This window comes from Solanum pennellii, chromosome 3 (genome assembly GCF_001406875.1).
Source record: "Solanum pennellii chromosome 3, SPENNV200".
Taxonomy (NCBI): Eukaryota; Viridiplantae; Streptophyta; class Magnoliopsida; order Solanales; family Solanaceae; genus Solanum; species Solanum pennellii.
Window position 1 is genome coordinate 73,962,156 of NC_028639.1, and position 18,718 is coordinate 73,980,873.

Sequence of the window (18,718 nt, forward strand, 5' to 3'; positions counted from 1 at the left end):
ACGTGGGTCAAAATTGGGTGTCAACAACTGTCCCTCATTTTACTTGGGTTGATGCAAGCAACTCGAGGAAAATGAAATTGACCGAACCAATTTTGACCAACTCCATTCGTTGTTTTTTTTTTTATAGGATTTGACAAAGAGTTTAGGAATTATGGCCGAACCCTTGAAAACGGGTTTCCTACATATCTCAGGCTATATGAGAATTCAGGCCACTTGTAGTTCGATAAGCTTGATTTAACGCACGATTTTGGAAGAATCAAAAGCCACCTCGATACCGAATTATGAAGGTATCGAAATGCTCGAGAATAGAATTCGAGAGCGAATGTTGGAATACAGCCGAGTTTTCAACATTGAATCCGCCTACATATCCCTAAACCTTCGGAATCAGGCTGCTTGTAGTTCAAATCGATCGGTTGAAAAGGAAATCTATTATGATAGATAACCTTTNTTTATAACGAGGGGTATATCAGCTCCAAATGACAAAGTTGAGGGGTATATCAGACCCTTTTTCCAAATTTAAATTTGTAATTTCTCTATGTTAAAGTTTTTTTTTTTTTGCAGTTTTTTGCTTTGTTGCTTTAACTAGACAATTAAAATATTTAGTTTTTCTTTGTGAACAAGTGATTCACTTAATTAGAGACCTTTAACATATGATTCAGGCTGTTTCGAGTGATAAGATTAGTCTATAATTGAACAGTAAATTTTTTTAAATCAGACCGTGACATACACAATATCTAAAATTATAGAAGTTTATATACAAACACATTTCATATTTCTATTGATTCAGCATAACATAGGATACAAATATATTTTATGGATAGGTTACTTCCCAAGATGCCATGGAATTTGATAAAAGCAATTTAGCTTATTGATTATGATCAAGAAGACACAAAATAGACAAATACGAGGACCATGCCATTGCAAATTTGAGAAGTAAAAATAAAAAATTACAATTACTCAAAAATTCTTTAAAGGTTAAACTTATCGAATTTTAAAAATTATGAATTACATATGTCGATTAAGGCGAAGCATTATTGGACTGTGAATTGATAGGAGAAGCGCAACAGCTGCAACAAGATCCTGGTGGTGGAGGTTGACAACACACACAAGCAGGACATATTGGTCTCCTCACAAGTACTTCTGTTTAATTAAATTCGAATTACGTAAAAAGTATTATAAATGAACAACAACAATATATTTTTGATGAATTAATAATATGTATAACGAATTACCTCTATACACATTAGAACGAGCAGCAACACCTTCTTGGATCCCAGGAGATAAAATTAAACCAATAAAAACAAGGCTTATGACTATTAAACATCTTGGAATTATAGCTCCCATTTGAATTTTAGATGAGTAAACAAAACTAGGAGTATATTTTATAGTGCAAAATTAGTAAATGGGAAATTAATGAACCTTTGAAAAAAATTGAAATAATGTATGTTCTCACTCAACAAACTCAAGGTTGACTTGACTACAAGTTAATTTGTTTAGGGGAATCTTCAACTTAATCAAATAGATTTGCTATAATTTTATATGCAGTTGGAGGATTTCTGAGCTTATCTTAATTTAATAAACATTAAAGAATTGAAAAGTCAGCAATTGCGACTGCAAATTTAGAATAAGTCTGTTTAATTTTTTTGGGGCAGATTTTCAACTATGAGAATAATACTCTGGTTTATGCTGCAAAAAATTTCCACATCAAAAATTGACTTTTTTTTTAAATCTTTAAAAAAAGAACTAATAATACAAGCGTGTATTACATAAATTTGATCAATTTTAATCCATTATCCTTAAAAATATAAAAAGTAGACAATTTCTCCTTTTGTAATTCTTCGTTCATTTGGCCCGTGGTAATGGTGGAGGGGAAGGTTTCGAAGAATATAATTCAAACGAATTATAATTCGAATTCATAAGTTACAAAATATGTCATTATTTAAAATTAAATTGGTAGACTAAAATCCATTCATGTTACATTTGAAATTTAATAATTCTAAATAAATAGGAGTATGAAAGAAAAAAGAATTAAAGCAACAATAATTTTAAAAAGTACATCATACCAAAAAAAAAAAAAAAACTTAATACCTAGTAAACTAAACACCCTTTTTTATATGGGATAATGCACAAGTATCCCTCAATCTATGTTCGAAATATCAGAGACACACTTATTCTATACTAAGGTCCTATTACCCATGAACTTATTTTATTAATAATTTTCTATCCCTTTTTCAGCCTACGTGGCACAATCTTGTGGGTCCAACGCTGATTGATTTTTTTCCTAACTAGTGCCACATAGACCGAAAAGGGTAGAAAATTAAGGTGGTACTTGTGTATTTTCCCTTTTTATATTATTTACTTTTATAGAACCAATGTTATTCACACAAACAAAAATTCAAATGACCTAAAATACATTGCCAAAAACATTAATTACATGAGCAAATTATTTTCTTATTATGTAGAAATCATCACACAATATGTTTCTGATCTTCTCATCATTAATTTGCTTAATTCCATGATCACGGCCGGTCCACGGCGGCCGTAAACGGAACGAAACAAGCGCAGGCGCAACACGACGGCGTATTTGGTTGGCAACAGATGCAATTCACACATTTTGGTTCTTTGACCCCAAGTTCTGCACCAATCACCATCAATTCGTTAAAATATTTATAGTCCTCAAGCCAAAAATTCTAGTAAAGGGATTCAAAAATGAAAATGTTACACTAAAATTTTCAATTCAATAAGTTATGTATATATCCTTATATTACATAATATGATAAATTAATGTTATTCGATAGTAAATTACCTCGACGAGTCAGTCGATCGGCGTTGCTGGGCACAGCTGGAGATAAAACTAGCATAAACATAATGATTGTAGCCACAAGAGTTTTCTCAGAATTCATAGCCATTACCTTAGACTAAATTTTGATAAAGCTATGATAATGTTGTTAATTAAGCATACACTAATTTCACTATATTAGTTATTATATATAGAGAGCTTGATGATGTAATAAGTTTATGTTTATAATATATGTTGCTTGATACAATAAGGCAAAAATCAATCACCAATTTTTAAATAAAGTATACGATGGAGGTTTTAATTAAAAATACCACCCTGTTGGAATTGTTTTAATAAGTGAATTAGAGATTAAAAGACAAAGATATAGTTTGGAATAGGGTTGGGTCTAATGTTTATTCATATATTGCTCAGTCTTATTGATAAAATATTAGACTGTCATCTAAGTTTACAACACCATAAAAATGTATGTGATATAACGCCTAACATATGAAATAAACATCAGAAAATAATTACTTGCCATTGTTTTTTCTAATTTCAATTTTCTTCACATTAAATCAACAATAGCATCCTTTGCTTTACAGGTGCTCTATATGTACAATCAATTCATTACATGTCTTTGTTAAAAATTAATTATATGAACTGGCATTTGTTCTACTGCTACTATTTCACTTAGTTTCTAGAGGAGTTTCAAATATTGACAAGTCTGCTAGCTAGTCATCGAAATGCATTAATCATGTGCTTGGAATTGACTTGTGTGACAAATTTCAAACAATTTAATTCTGGGTCTGAAAATTTACAAAGTCAGGTCATTTCTTAGGTAGTTACAAATATAAATTTCTTCATCATCATTAATCAATATTCCATTCTAATAAAACAGTAACTAATTCCATACTTATACTACTTCTGTTCATACTATTTCAAATATAGATTTTCACTTGTAACATTAACATATCAAAAAAAGACAAAAAAAAAAAATTATTGGTCCAAATGTGTACAGAAGGAGTTTATAACAGGCCAGGACAACTTTTGAGTTCAACAAGTTGAGTTTTTGTCAAGTGTATGGAGAAATTAAGGTATGGTTGAAAATTGAAATACTGTTCAATAATAATTTTTTTCAATGATATAATAAATGCAATTCGACCTTTGAACAGTTGGAAACTAAAGAGAAGAATATTGCAATTGAGGGCCAAAATAAATGAGTCAGTTGCTCATTGCAGCATTATAGACTTTGACTTGTTCTTCTATAAACAGTTGAACTCCTTATTCTTCCTTTTCTCCTTATTCTTTAGACTTTGAATTGTTCTTACACTTGCGTAGTTATACTTCACAGATACAAGTAGTCGAAATGAATGTGATATTTCTCAGTTTGAGTTTGTGACAATGGAATTGTTTGAATGTGACTTCAATAAATTACTGTGTTGCTTGATGTACATTGTCAAACTTCGCGATGGAGACAGAAAAAATGAGAAATTATGAAATTATCAGTAACTTCTGACTTACCATTTTTACTTCAGACAACCTTGTCTAAGTTCTTGCTCCTATGCAACAGTTGACACACCACTCCCTTCTCATACCTTCATTCTCTTAGACGGGCCTTGATCAATAATAGGATCACTTGGAGGCGGCTGAGTCTCTGGTTGCTGGTTTTCAGAGGGTTCTGAAGTGGAAGGGGGTGCAAAGCCTTCTGGGAAAGGTGGAGGCGGAGGTACTGGCGGAAGCTGCACAAATAAAAATAAGTATCTCCATTTTAGAACTTGATCTATTGAATTTCAACACAAATATCCCCGTAAATGAAGCCTGGGATTGCAAATAAAATTTCAGAATACTTCCAAGATAACTACTTCACAACTCAAATGAAGCTACTTGACTTAAGATTAAGATTGACGACCTCATACTTTAAAATGAACTGAGACAAGATTAATTGGTTAATCTAGGGTAAGAAAGCTCCATGCAGACCATACAAGGAATTACATTTACCTTCCGCTGTAGAGAAGCAAGGATGTGATCAACTCGCTTAAGTTCCTTGAAGTCGATGGCCTCTTTGGCGGGCTTAGTTTCAGATGCTTGGCTATCGTTTTCCGACTCCACTGCAAAAGGAATTTATTGAATAAGATCAACATAATGAAATAATAGTAAAAATGATAGAAATTGACATTGCAAGCTGAACGTAAGATTATTGATTTAAACAATATAAGATTTATACACACTGCACACAAGTCCAACTTATCGAAAGATATCTAAACACCACCCAGGTCTGAACTCCCGACTTTCAACCTGACAACTAAATGGCAATGTGTCGTAATAAGAAACTCAGTGTTAAAGTAGCCTTCAGAAATTTTTTGTTTTCATTCAAGCCCTTAAAAGGAACTAAAGAATAAAATAAACTTCTTGTCTACTACTTCATCTTCACCTCTTTTTGGGTTGGGGTGGGTGAGAGTGGGGGAATGGAGATTTGGGTGTTTGCATAACTCAAGACCCTTTCTTTGCAGATAGCTAGATAAAATTCCAGTAATGGACACTTTTCTCCAAAGCACCCACATGCACAAAAAAAAAGGTTGAAAGGATTGAAAATTTAAGGAATGAGATATCAAGATACCATATCCTATCTTTTCCAACTTTGAGGATGCAGTACCAAAAGCTTTTGATATATGATATAGAGCACGCCCCTGTCAAATAAGTAAATGAAGAAAATGAACATCAATTGCTTTTTATATTCCATCAATGAATTATTCGACCCACACAAAATTAATATGTGATATCCATATCGCAGAAAAAAGGGGGACAAGTTTTCCCCTTAAAAGCAGAAGAGTACTTCAAGCATATTAAAGTACTACTACAGAAGACAAAGCTTCATTTCCTCACTGCACAGAGAAGTTCAAGTGACTGAACAAAATCATTGTTCCCGTATACTCTCATCCGACCAGTCTCTCATCATGTTGTACACATAGATCCTTAGGAAGCCATGCTTTTGTAATTTATTGAGTTTTAAATAAGAAAAGAACGGATCCTAAATTATTAAAATGGTACTTTCTGCAAACTTTTTTATGTTCATGAAGAAGGATTTATCTAACTCTGCTTTGGCACTATGTTCACCACCCTCTGAGGGCTTCAATGTTCTTAGTTTTTTGCAAAGCATTCAACAGTTCCAAAGTAAATTCCTTTCTAAGGGCACGGAAATTCTTGCACACCTAATATGGATCACCCACAGAAAGATCAGATGTAAGCACCAAAACAAAACCAATCTACTGCCAGGAGTATGAAATAGTTTTTTCCTGGATAAATCAATAACACATAATTATTGAATTTTGAACGATGACCTTCTAGGTGATAGGAAGGGAAGTTTCCAGCAAAGTAAGCTATTCTACAAGGCGGAAGGGAGGATTTTCTTAGAAGATTTATCTTGAGTGCTCAGTCAAATAACGAATATCTTTCTCTGAACAAAAAGACAGAAAAAGGGGAAGCGAAATATATTTCCTACCCAAGAAAGAGTCTAACTTCTTTGCTACTAAACTGCCCAGATTCTTAAGCTAAATATAAAGATTGCTACTCTTAGTTTATCTAGATAATGGCATATAAGATACAGGTAGCAAAAGACAATTTAATGGCATCAAAAGGACTAGAATACTAACAAGTCGAGCTGCAAATACATTGCAGAGCTGCGGAGCTTGGTATATTGAACCATCCAAGATGTAATAAGTCAGCATTGGTGTGACCTTCTCAGGGCTATCCCTCTTTTGCTTACGGATGACAAAGAGATTAGGCTCCATTACTTCACTCAACGTGTATTCCATGCCCGTCATTTTCCTACAAAACAAGTTGCATATTTTCAATTGCAAATTTAGTTGTGCTTGTGCATGTCTCCATTACCTAATACCATACATTCACATATCGTCTTGAAAAATCGAGAAGTACTCGTACAAATTAAGTCTGTGCACTTGCAAACGAACTTGTGCTGAGCAACAAAATCGTTAATTTTCCCCAAATATCAGTTGCCTCCAACTTGTACTTGTGTCTATCAATTTTACCTCTTCCAACATACTCTCCTTTCCCCAAAATCTCTACCCCCGCCCTAAGAACTCCAAACTGATTAATTACATATCGCATCTTCAATCTACCTTCTACCAGCAGAAAATTAAAAGGCAAACTATGAATTGAAATCCCAACAACTCAATTTCGCAATGTCAGCAGATCTAATTGTGCAATTCACAAAGATCAAAACTTCGTTTTCTAAGCAAAAAAAGGGGGAAAGGAAAAGAAATCATACGAGATATGAGAAAAATCCAGCGGGTGGATGGCGCGGGCACGGAGTTGTTCATTATTGCAGGTCCAATCGTAGAACGGGGAGAGTGCAAAATAGTCGAACACTAGGTTTCTGTCGAGCGGATAAGTATTCAGCCACAGCTGGTCTCTGAAACATATGCTCGTCATGTCCGTCCCAGGTAGCGGTGGAGCCACCGGTGCACTTCCATCGGCGTTCAGCGGCATCATCGGCGTCGACGCCATCTCGTCCTTGATTAACTTAACCAGTATTCACGACACTGTAGTAATTAAACAACGGATAATTAATGGTAGTAAAGAAATAGCACTACAATAATTAAACAACGGATAATTTTTAAAAACCTAGTAGTAATTTCGGAGAAAAATATAAAATACTAAACTAATTTAATTCAATTAATTTTAAAAAATTTATCAAATTTACAACGATGAGGCGGACATAATAAATACAAGTGAATTCAAAAGAGCAACTTTTATATTTCCTTTTCTTAGTAGAATTTGCTTTTTTTTGACTTTTATTAGAGATTAATAAATTTATCATTAAATAAATTTATTTGCTAAAAAATAGTTAAATAAATATCTTACTGTCTAGTAAATAATCCTTATCACAAAATTTTACGTATGAAATCTAATATTACATGATAATGACTATTTTATTACTAAAAAGTGGTCAATTAACTATACTCGCTCCATTTATATCTTGTAATATTGATCTTTTTTTTTTAGTGATGTCAGTTGGAAAACAACATCAATTATGAAATATCAATTTAAAATATTAATTATTTTTTAAAATACAAACCTAATTTTTTTTACTATTTATGCAACGTATCTTCAACACGTTTTCAGACACGTCCTTAATGAAATACTTTTTGATTTATCAGAATAATTATAGTTTAAGTTAATAAACAAAAGCATCAAAGCCTATAGAAAATTCAAAAATTTTCTCACCTAAGGGGTAAGGTCTTCCCTTCCCCAGAACCTTTTACCAACATAATTTTTCTCCAAAAATAAACAAATTTTACTCTCTGAATTTCCATCTAAATTCCACAAAATATATTACTACTGACAATTAATCCCTTATATTGTTAAGGCATTGATGTCTCTTGATGAAACCTGAACCACTTTCATCTCTCAAGGTAATTATATATAATATGTTGGTCGCTAATTCCTATTTCTATTGATATTTCATCATTCAAAGGATGTAGATTAATTGACATTCATGTAGCAAATAGCCATGAATTCTATGTATTTTTCAAGTATATGAGAAATGCCTCATCGTGTTACGGCGAGGGCAAAATCATTTTCTTCTCAACCATCCATTGCTCAAAAATTAAAAGATGATCCTGTAGATCCAAAAAATGCTCAGGGTAGCGTTACATGTGTTTACCAATCTCATATCGGGGGATATTGGCGTAATGTGACTGTTATATGGAGAAAAAATATGATGAATCATTGCCTTACCATATCTGTTGATAGCGTAGAAAATGAAGATCATCAAACTTGCAAGATTGATCTTAAACCTTGGCATTTTTGGGCTAAAAAAGGTTACAAGACATTTGAGGTTGATGGAAATCAATTGGAGGCTTATTGGGATTTAAGATCAGCAAAATTTTCTGGTAGTCCTGAACCTTGTAAAGATTTTTATGTCGCGTTAATTGCAGAAGAAGAAGTTGTTTTATTATTAGGTGATTACAAGAAAAAAGCTTATAAGAGAACAAAATCAAGGCCAGCTCTTGTAGATGCATTGTTGTTTTACAAAAAAGAACATGTTTTTGGTAAGAAGAGTTTCTCAACAAGGGCTAAATTTGAAAACAACAAAAAAGAAAGTGATATTGTTGTAGAAAGTTCAACTTCAGGGCCAAGAGATCCTGAAATGTGGATAAGTATAGATGGAATTGTGTTGATTCACATAAAGAGTTTGCAATGGAAATTCAGGGGAAATCAAACGGTACTAGTCAACGAGCAGCACGTACAAGTGTTTTGGGATGTGCATTCTTGGTTGTTTTGTGAACCTGGTTCTACTCATGGATTGTTCATTTTTAAGCCAGGTGTGTCTGAATTGGAAAGTGACAGAGACGGAAGTAGCGTTGGAGGTGACAGTGATTGTAGCGATCATACTAAGTATTTTTCAACGTTGAGTCACTCCAGAGCCTCGCCTTTTTGCCTTTTCTTGTGCGCGTGGAAGATTGAGTAACGATGAAAGAGAGAAGGAGAACATGTGTAGGTGGTATGGAAGTCCTAAAGGTAGACATGATGCAGAGAGGGATACAAATTGTAAACTTGATGAGTTCAACCTTTAAGGTTCTCAGTATTTAAATTTGTTGTTGTTTAAGTGAAATTTCATTGTGTATATTTATGTACTGTATTGAAAACGATTAGTTTAATTGAACTCATCAAATCCAAGGTCCGTTTGCTTTTGGAGAGGGATTGCCTCTGCATCAAAGAAAATTTCTTGTGGGATTTGTTTGAGTAAGTTTATGGGTTTTGCTTTTTCCTTTTTATTATCCTTCTCCAAGTCTATGTGACTTTTGTAAATTGTGTTCTGTATATTATTCAGCAATATGACACCAGTATTAGAACATCAAATGGTTGACATTTTTTTCGATATCTTTTAGAGCTTGAAATCTCATGTTTTGCTGTCAACATGATCGATAAAATTGTCAGTTTATTATTATAAGTATATATGTATCTTTCTTATAGATGTACGTACAGAAACCATCCGGAGTACTTCATGATTAGATTGATAATATTGTTTTTCATTGTCATTGTCACAAATTTTCCCCCTTGAAATACTTTAGACCAAGCAGTGGTTGACGTATTCAAATCTAAAAATATTTAGTTAAAATAGTGCTAATATTGAGAATTTTCTATTTGTGTAATTCAGCATCTCAAAGAGAAACTGCAAATGGAGAAATCACAGATATTTTAATGGGATTTCAACTCCAATTCATGTTCTCAAAGAAAAATGTTTACTTAGTCTCTTTTAGTTGACTAGACCAGGCCCCTGTAAACTAGTTGTGATTGTTTTTTGGAATGTACATGCTCCATAGTGTGTTGAAAGGGAGCAACGATAAAAATTGTCTTCTAGTGACCTATAGATCACAGTTCAGGTCGTGAAAATAATCAGGATAGACTGTCTACATCATATTCTTTGAGTGTGACCTTTTCCTGAACCTTACAGAATTTTTTGTACACCGAGTAATTGCCTCTTTATATGCTCTTTGGTGTTAGTTTACTAGTCTCTGTCTTCTTGAACAGTCACATTCACTCACTCTTTTATAACTTTAATGATACATTTGCTTGATGTCATTTAATAGAATTTTCTTACCTCATCAGAAATTTGAATGTAAATGGAACTTAATTATCAAGATTGTCATCATTAGAAAAGTCAATTTCTCTCACAAATTAGGCTTAATTATTTTAATCGTCACTTCACTTTCTGGCATGCGATGGCTACTGATAAAATAGAATGCATAAGAATAGTTCCTGTAAGGGATAATTCTAAAGTCGTAACTTCTAGTGAATTTATAAAAACAAAATAATTAGTGACGCAACCTGGATTATGCATATAATTAAGCTTGTTAATTACTTCCTGTTATAGTAATCAATAATCTAGAGTTTTGGTTTAGCTTCAACACTGAAATAGTGAAATGACTAAAGACTTGATTTTTATCTTTCTAATTTGTATTTCTCTCTTTGCACTTGAAGCTAACACCCAAAGTGATCAATCAGGTATATACAATGTCTTCTTTCAACTCATTTTTATTTTTGATTATAAATGATACATCTAGTTATTTTCTTCAATTTTATTCAGGATTCATAAGCATAGATTGTGGAATTCCTCAAGGTTCCAACTACACCGATGTAGCTACTGGACTCCAATATGTATCCGATTCAGGATTCGTGGATACAGGTAGTAACGCTACTATCTCGAGTGAGTTTCACTCCGATGACCTGGAACAACAGTTGTACACACTCACAAGTTTTCCTGAGGGAAAACGAAATTGCTACACCATTAGAGTTGCAGAAGGAAAAGGAAAAAAATACTTGATCAGGGCTAGTTTTTTATACGGAAACTATGATGGAAAGAGTCAGCTACTGATCAATTTTGATCTTCATCTCGGAGTTGACTTTTGGACCACGATTCAAATAGTCAATGCTTCAGTTCCGCTATATGGAGAGATCATACACATTCTCTCATCGGATTTTGTACAGGTTTGTCTAGTAGATAAGGATCGAGGAACACCATTTATATCCGCACTTGAATTGAGACTCTTGAACTCAACCATATACAAGACCACATCCGGGTCACTACAAACTTTCGTACGTCTAGATCTTGGCTCAACAGCCACTCAAATAGTAAGGTAAATACTCTGTGTTCTTTCAAATTCATCCTCTATAACAACATTTGATTACTGTCGAATTTCATCAGGTACCAAGATGACATATATGATCGTTTATGGTGGCCATATAATAATGTGGCAAACACGATATCATTGAGTACGACTTCAACCATTGATAACACCAACAGTTATCTACCGCCGACAAAGGTGCTGAGCACAGCAATAGCAGCAGATAATGACACCGATGGAATATCACTTTGGTGGGAACCTGCGAATTCAACAGATGAGTACTATATCTACTTGCACTTTGCAGAGATTGAAGCCAACCATGTCAATAGGCAATTCAACATATATGTTGATGGAGAGTTGTATCGGGGGTCATTTGCTCCGGACTATATGTCTGTAACCACAATTTTATCAACATCAGCTCTAAAGCCAAAAGACAGGCACCAAATTTCCCTCAACAAAACGGGAAATTCAATTCGTCATCCTACCATCAATGCCATAGAGTTGTATAAAGTTGTCAAGCAAATCATAAACCCCCAAACAAATGACTTAGATGGTAAGTTTATGTGCGCGCACACAAACAACTCACTTTTTAGAGGAAAAAAAAATACTTTTAACTCGTAAAAGCTTGATCAAACAAACTATGTCCTAAGTTTGGATGGATTAATAATACTTAGTCCTTATTTCACTAATTATTTGACATTAATTTTGCTATTAGTTGAGGCTATTATGAATGTCAAATCAACATACGAGGTTAAAAAGAACTGGCAAGGAGATCCATGCGGCCCTGTAGCTGACATTTGGAAGGGTGTCACATGCAATTTTAATGGGGATCTCCCCACAATTATCTCCTTGTATTTTCCTTCTATGCTCTCAAATTTGATTATTTTTTTTTTTAGTATAAACATGTTTCTTCTAATTTTGGTCTTTGGAGGATGAAACTAACATATAGTTAATTTGTTGAGTAGAGACTTATCTTCAAGTGAATTACAAGGGGCAATATCGCCTTACATAATAAGTCTCACAAAACTAGAAATGTTGTAAGTATCTATCTACTGCAAGCTTTGTCACTTGAACCAAACTAGAAAATGAAGAACTTGTACGAGGCTACTTGTTATTTCACAAATTTGGGTCGAACAAATTTTGAACCCACCAATTTGTGAAACAAATGAAGTCTCGAGGCATAAAATAAAATTTTCAGTTATATATTAAGTAATTTTTATGAGATTGTTGTGTTTTTGTTGAAGGAACATGTCAAACAATCAGCTGACGGGAGAGGTGCCTCCCGATCTCTCACAACTAGCCTTCTTACAAGCGCTGTAATTTACTCTCCTATAACTCATTTAGTCTCAATTTATGCGATACAGTTGCAGTAATATGATTTTTATTACATTATTGTCGTGTTTCTGTTGAAGGGACTTGTCAAACAATCAGCTGACGGGAAAGGTCCCTGCCAATCTAGCACAACTACCCTTAAAAAAGCTGTAATTTACTCACTCATGACCTCTATTGTTAATTATTTTGATCTACAATAACTTTTACGTTCAAATTCACTATCAAAGTTTAGAATTTTAAAATTTTAATTGTCAGATGAATCAGAACAGAAGGTGTATTTATTTATTTAATTAGAACACAGAGTAATTTGGTTATCTTTGTGACAGATACTTGAAAGGAAACAGTTTCTCCGAAAAAATTCCTGAAGAATTGCTGGAAAAATCAAGAAATGGATCACTCGATTTGAGGTCTCGTTCCACTCTCAGAATCCATGAATTAATTTATGAGTATACAAAAAACATCCAAGATTGATTTAGAAAATTATAGATATTAATTTCTCATATAATTGGTCACAAGTTAAATTGTGAAATCAACTCATCTAAAGTTAAAGTATGATGTCATATTGAATTGTTATCAAGTCATTAGATATTGAAGATTCACTTTTATTTACTTATAATTACATTTCAAATAATTTTTTGTCATACAGTTATGATGAACTTAGTCCTCCTCCTCCTCCGAAAGATGAATTTAGTCCTCCGAAAGATGGTAATAAACTTAGTGCTGGTGCACTAGCAGGAATTATTGCATCCGTGGTGGTCTTGGGCATCTTGGCTTTACTACTACTTCTTTGGTTTATAATTCGAAAGATGAAAAACAAAAAAGGTGAACAAATCATAAAATCGATTAATACTTGGGCGATGATTTGATATTGAAGAAGTAAATCTAATTAATTTCTGAAACAGGTAAGATCACTGAGACAGAAACAACAGTACAGAGTCCAAACATTGCATTGGAGTTGAAAAACCGGCAGTTCACATACTCACAGGTGTTGCACATGACAAATAACTTCCAGAGAGTCCTTGGTAAAGGAGGTTTTGGAACAGTTTATCTTGGCTATGTTGATAACCGTGACGTGGCTGTTAAGATGCTGTCCCCATCTTCAGTTCAAGGGTTCAAGGAATTCCAGGCTGAGGTAAACTGAAGAAGTACTTTTTTAGTACCTAAGACATTATATTTAGTTAACACGAATTTGACTATACATAAACTTGACTTGACAGGCTAGTCTCCTGATGAGCATACATCATAAGAACTTGATTTCTATAGTTGGGTATTGTGTTGAAGGCAACCACATTGGTATTATTTACGAATACATGGCCAATCGAAGTTTAGACATGCAACTATCAGGTACCTGATTTATAGTCAACAAATGTTCTTTAGATCAGATGTTTCACAAGTCTTTTATCATGGCGTGCAGATAGAAATCCAAATGCTTTAACATGGGAGGAAAGACTTCATATAGCCTTGGATGCGGCACAAGGTATATATATACACCACTAGATGAAAATCATTTCAGTCGATCTAACACAGTACCTTTAGAATGACTAATAACTATATATTTGACGTGTTTCTTTTAATTTTATCTGAAAAAATAATGTAGGACTGGAGTATCTGCATCATGGTTGCCAGCCATCAATAATACACAGAGATATCAAGTCTAGTAATATTCTATTAGATGATAAATTCCAAGCAAAACTTGCTGATTTTGGTTTGTCAAGGACTTTACCAACTGGAGAGGGAAGTCATGTTACCACCATAATCGCGGGTAGTCCAGGCTATCTTGACCCTGAGTATGTGCTCTGTCATTTTATTATTAGTTTGTCTCAAAAAGAATAACGACTATGTATATCTAATTTGAACTCTCGAATTGACCTGCAGTTACTACAGGACAAATAAGCTAACGGAGAAAAGTGATATATACAGTTTCGGTGTGGTTCTTTTGGAAATAATAACAGGACGGCATTTACTAGGAAAACATGACAAGATTTATGTAATAACATGGGTCAATGGTATGATTAATGATAACGGAGATGTTTCAAAAGTAATCGATCCAAGATTAGGAGGACAAGTTGATCTGAATTCAGCAAAGAGAATTGTGGCATTGGCAATGGCTTGTGTTTCTCTTGAACCAACAAATAGACCAGCTATATCTCTCGTTGTCACGATAATAAAACAATGTTTAAGACAGATGATTGAGAATTATGACTCGAATTGAAGAACAGAAAATTTGGATAATGTCCTCCATCCCAAGATGAGATTGATGACCCTGTCTTTATTTGATTGTGAATGTAGAAGACAAACTAGTAGTTTTGTTTCATGTAATATATGTACAGATACTGTATTTTGATCAGTGAGTGCAGAGCACTATCACATTGATAGTTTCTTTTCTGATAATGGGAGCGCATTTGGAATGATCATTGAGACAGTATTTTCATTATACCAGTTCATCATCTTTAATATATACATAAAAAATAGGGAAACTTTCGCATATAGTCACTCAAAAATAATCTAATTACTTTTCATAGCTATAATTTGCTACTTACGATTCCTAGCTACATGTTATAGGGAGGAGAGTGGCGAGTGAAACTGGAAGAGGGAGGAGAGAGGCGAGCGAGCGAGGGCAGAAAGTGGGAAAGAGGTAATAGTATATGGATGTCGATTAAATAATTATATATATATATAATCGTGAATTGCAATAAACATGACAATTAAGATTAAAATATATGTACAATAGCAATTATTATTGCAATTATACATATAACACTACTATTCCAAGCAATATAGTAGGGGTCACGCTAGAATAAGAGTAATGGGTTCAATAATCAAGTAGCTTTGCCAAATTCTATATTTATTTTTGAAGAAAAGGCTCAAATATGTCATTAAACTTTCATGATATACTCATTTATGTCATCAGTTAAAAGTTTGGCTCATTTATGCCATTACCTTTAAAGAAAAGGTGATTTTGCAAAACTATTTTTGACACATGGTCAAACATAATTTGACCACATAATCAATTTTTTTAATTAAAAAAATCAAAAAAAAAATAATTCAATTTTATTCAGAATTTTATTTTTTTATTTAAAAAATTGATGACATGCCCAATTATAATTCGCTCATGTCATCAATTTTTTTAAATAAAAAAAAAGTCAAAAAAATTAAATTAATTTTTTTTCGAATTATTATTTTTTTATTTAAAAAATTGATGATCTGACCGAATTACAATTGGACACATGTCAAAAAATGGTTTTACTAAACCACTGTTAAAAGATAATGGCATGAATGAGCCTTTTCTTGAACGATAATGACATAGATGAGCTAAATTTTTAACAAGTGACATAAATAAATCTTTTCTGAAAGTTCGATATCATATTTGAGCCTTTTCCCTTTATTTTAAATGATCAAAACTACAAACTTATAATTTTCAATTTCTAACTCCACCTCTATTAACTGATTCAACTTCGTAGAAAGAGATTTTCTTATTGAATATTATCTTGTGACTTGAACAATTTTAGAATAGATCTCCACATAGATAAACTAATTAGATAAATTGGGTGGCAGCAATAGTTTAATTCAGTTTGCAATTAATTACTATACTACATAAATTTCCTTCCCATTATTCCACATTCATTCATTTGATTATCAAATTGAGAGCAACGTCACTATTTTTATAACTGAGTACAGTATTCCTAGAGTGCATCATCAACGTGTATATAATAGTTTCAGCAGCTTCCTTATAGTTTGATCGATCGATATCTTTAATTTGTTTATCGAAAGGTCAACACCATTTTTTATGTACAACTATAGACAAATCAAACACGCGTCATCCTTCATGATTTGCTGAAATACTTGCATATGTTTTAAGTTTTATAGTATTTTATAAGGAATGTTATAGATATATACCGTTCGACCAACTAGTTTAATTATCAATAAAATTGAAATGTGTGCAAAACATATAAATGATGTACATGTTTAAGTATGTTTATTATATGTATGTTGAATATCAAATATGCACAAACTATACATTTTGTAAACTAGTTCGCAGAAGTGTTTAGGGCGGTAATAAATCTGTCTCTTCAAAATTGTCCTATGGGCCTGTGGCATGGACAAAATTCAGCGGGTCAAATTGGCCCATTGTGCGCCCCAAAATATGTCAAACTTCTCGCGGGCCGCTAGATTTGTTGGAGTCTTGGCCCAACATTCTTGGGACTACCTCGAAATAGACCTATCACGGATACTATGCTTTAAAATTGCGATAAAATGTCTGAATTTCAATCATATATTTCTTTGGAGTTTGTATGTGTTAAATCTAAACTCAGATATCGTATATTTAGATTGTTTCGAATTTGGCAAACATATATCAAAAGTTAGATACTGGGTACACGTTAAATAGCGATATTATATTCAAATACAAAATCCATAAAAAAAAAATCACCAAAAATGATGAAAACAAATAAGAGGATTCAACGAAAGTTAGTGATAAAAAACTTCTTGTTTCCAATTAACATACAAATCTAAGTTTTATTTATTGACAGTGCAAAAAATATTTACAAAAGCAAATTACTAATACAGAAATTTTAGCTAATTTTTTTATGATAAACACTTACTAATAACTTAATAAAAATCAGATCATCGGAGATGGGCACTTGATAGTCTTTAAATTGTTGTTAATGAATGAACTAAAAGTTGGCTGAAGAAAATCAACTAGGACAAGTAGATCGTCATATCACAATCAGTTTAACTAAAAGCAAAGTCAAATGTTTATTCCTATCCATAAAAATACACAAATAAATTTTTGACTTTGATATTTCCTAAAAACGGTTATGCTATGAGTCTAGTTGTCCAGCTAGTTGGTTCATTATACCAATTTAAAGACATCATAGATGACTTAGCCATCACTAAAAGTTGTAGTGACCCGTAATTATTATTTTTTTAATTAAAAATTTTAAATTTAAAATTAATGAACAAAATTATCTTTAATAATATATAGTAAAAATTTTTAAGCGCACGAATTTGAATTAGTTAGATTTCGCGGACATTGTACGCAATTTGAAAGAGAAGAAGTAGGGAATCATTACAAGTCAAGTAACGGAACTTTCTATATTTAGTAAACAAAATCTGTAACCTCTTAATTCTATCCAATCAAATAAGTCCAATTATCCCAACTCCTCTTTGCAGCAATACTACCAAAGACTCAAACCCCACATTTTTTTTTCAAAGTACCATCATCCTACTCGTCATCAACAAGAATTAATTGTACACATGTCTGCTTCTATTTCATTCTTCTTTTTTTTTTTTTTTAATAATAACGATGATATTCGTGCCAGCTTCTAATCACATCTAGTTAACAACAATTATCTATTCAACATAATGTATGTAGTGTATTTTTTTATTAATTTAAGTGAACTTAATATTCATTTTTATTAAGCATAAACAAATTTATATGTGAAATTATTAGAATTTTTGAACAACTATTAAATTCTTGAACCTATAATTACAAAGTTCAATATGAATTCAGTACTTGATATATATTGAATTCATTAAATTCAAATATTGAATCACTATTTCCTATTGAGTCATGCTATCTTTTATCAAAAAAAAGTATCGGATATGAAAATAAATTACTCCTTTCGTTTACCTTGATTTGTAATATTGCGCTTTTCGAGAGTCAATTTGACTAATTTTCAAAGATAAATTAGATTACATTAATTCGATATTTTAAACAAAAAATTTAGATACTCAAAAACTCTATGAAAAGTATTATAAATTGCAATTTTTTGCTTATCAATATGATGAAAAAATAAATATTAAAATATTAGTCAAAGTTCTTAGGATTTGACTCTAAAAATAGAAATCTTAACAAACAATAGTGGACAGAGAAAGTACCTAGCAATTTAATTGATATTTACACCACACTAATAGATTCATCAGTTGTATACGCTATTATCACTTAATCATATTTGAT

General features: G+C 32.5%; 3 protein-coding genes across 6 annotated transcripts; 2 read left to right on the forward strand and 1 right to left on the reverse strand.

The window, feature by feature from the left end:
- Window positions 1-2,329: 2,329 nt before the first annotated feature.
- Window positions 2,330-7,448, reverse strand: LOC107012406 (mediator of RNA polymerase II transcription subunit 6). 4 transcript variants are annotated; one of them, XR_003577645.1, is made up of 7 exons: window positions 7,065-7,328; window positions 6,430-6,604; window positions 5,397-5,466; window positions 4,778-4,887; window positions 4,301-4,518; window positions 2,807-4,122; window positions 2,391-2,635 (listed from the first exon to the last, which is right to left on the reverse strand). XR_003577645.1 is itself a non-coding variant. In XM_015212244.2 (5 exons), the coding sequence occupies exons 1-5, from the start codon at window positions 7,301-7,303 to the stop codon at window positions 4,369-4,371; spliced, it is 744 nt and encodes a 247-aa protein (XP_015067730.1). In that variant the 5' UTR covers window positions 7,304-7,448; the 3' UTR covers window positions 4,045-4,368. The 4 variants fall into 4 exon arrangements, 1 of the variants encoding a protein (XP_015067730.1); XR_003577646.1 differs by lacking the exon at window positions 2,807-4,122 and having other exon boundaries at window positions 2,330-2,635; XR_003577644.1 differs by having other exon boundaries at window positions 2,395-2,635; window positions 2,807-4,518; window positions 7,065-7,343.
- Window positions 7,449-7,975: 527 nt separating this feature from the next.
- Window positions 7,976-9,680, forward strand: LOC107013002. Its single transcript, XM_015212985.2, has one exon. It carries the CDS (start codon window positions 8,343-8,345, stop codon window positions 9,267-9,269), a length of 927 nt encoding a protein of 308 aa, XP_015068471.1. The 5' UTR covers window positions 7,976-8,342; the 3' UTR covers window positions 9,270-9,680.
- A 1,018-nt stretch (window positions 9,681-10,698) lies between these two features.
- Window positions 10,699-15,170, forward strand: LOC107013001 (probable LRR receptor-like serine/threonine-protein kinase At1g05700). The gene is made up of 14 exons (XM_015212984.2): window positions 10,699-10,807; window positions 10,890-11,439; window positions 11,508-11,980; window positions 12,143-12,278; window positions 12,393-12,464; window positions 12,672-12,743; window positions 12,840-12,908; window positions 13,086-13,166; window positions 13,406-13,581; window positions 13,662-13,891; window positions 13,977-14,103; window positions 14,174-14,236; window positions 14,357-14,546; window positions 14,635-15,170. The coding sequence occupies exons 1-14, from the start codon at window positions 10,726-10,728 to the stop codon at window positions 14,969-14,971; spliced, it is 2,658 nt and encodes an 885-aa protein (XP_015068470.1). The 5' UTR covers window positions 10,699-10,725; the 3' UTR covers window positions 14,972-15,170.
- Window positions 15,171-18,718: the final 3,548 nt, after the last annotated feature.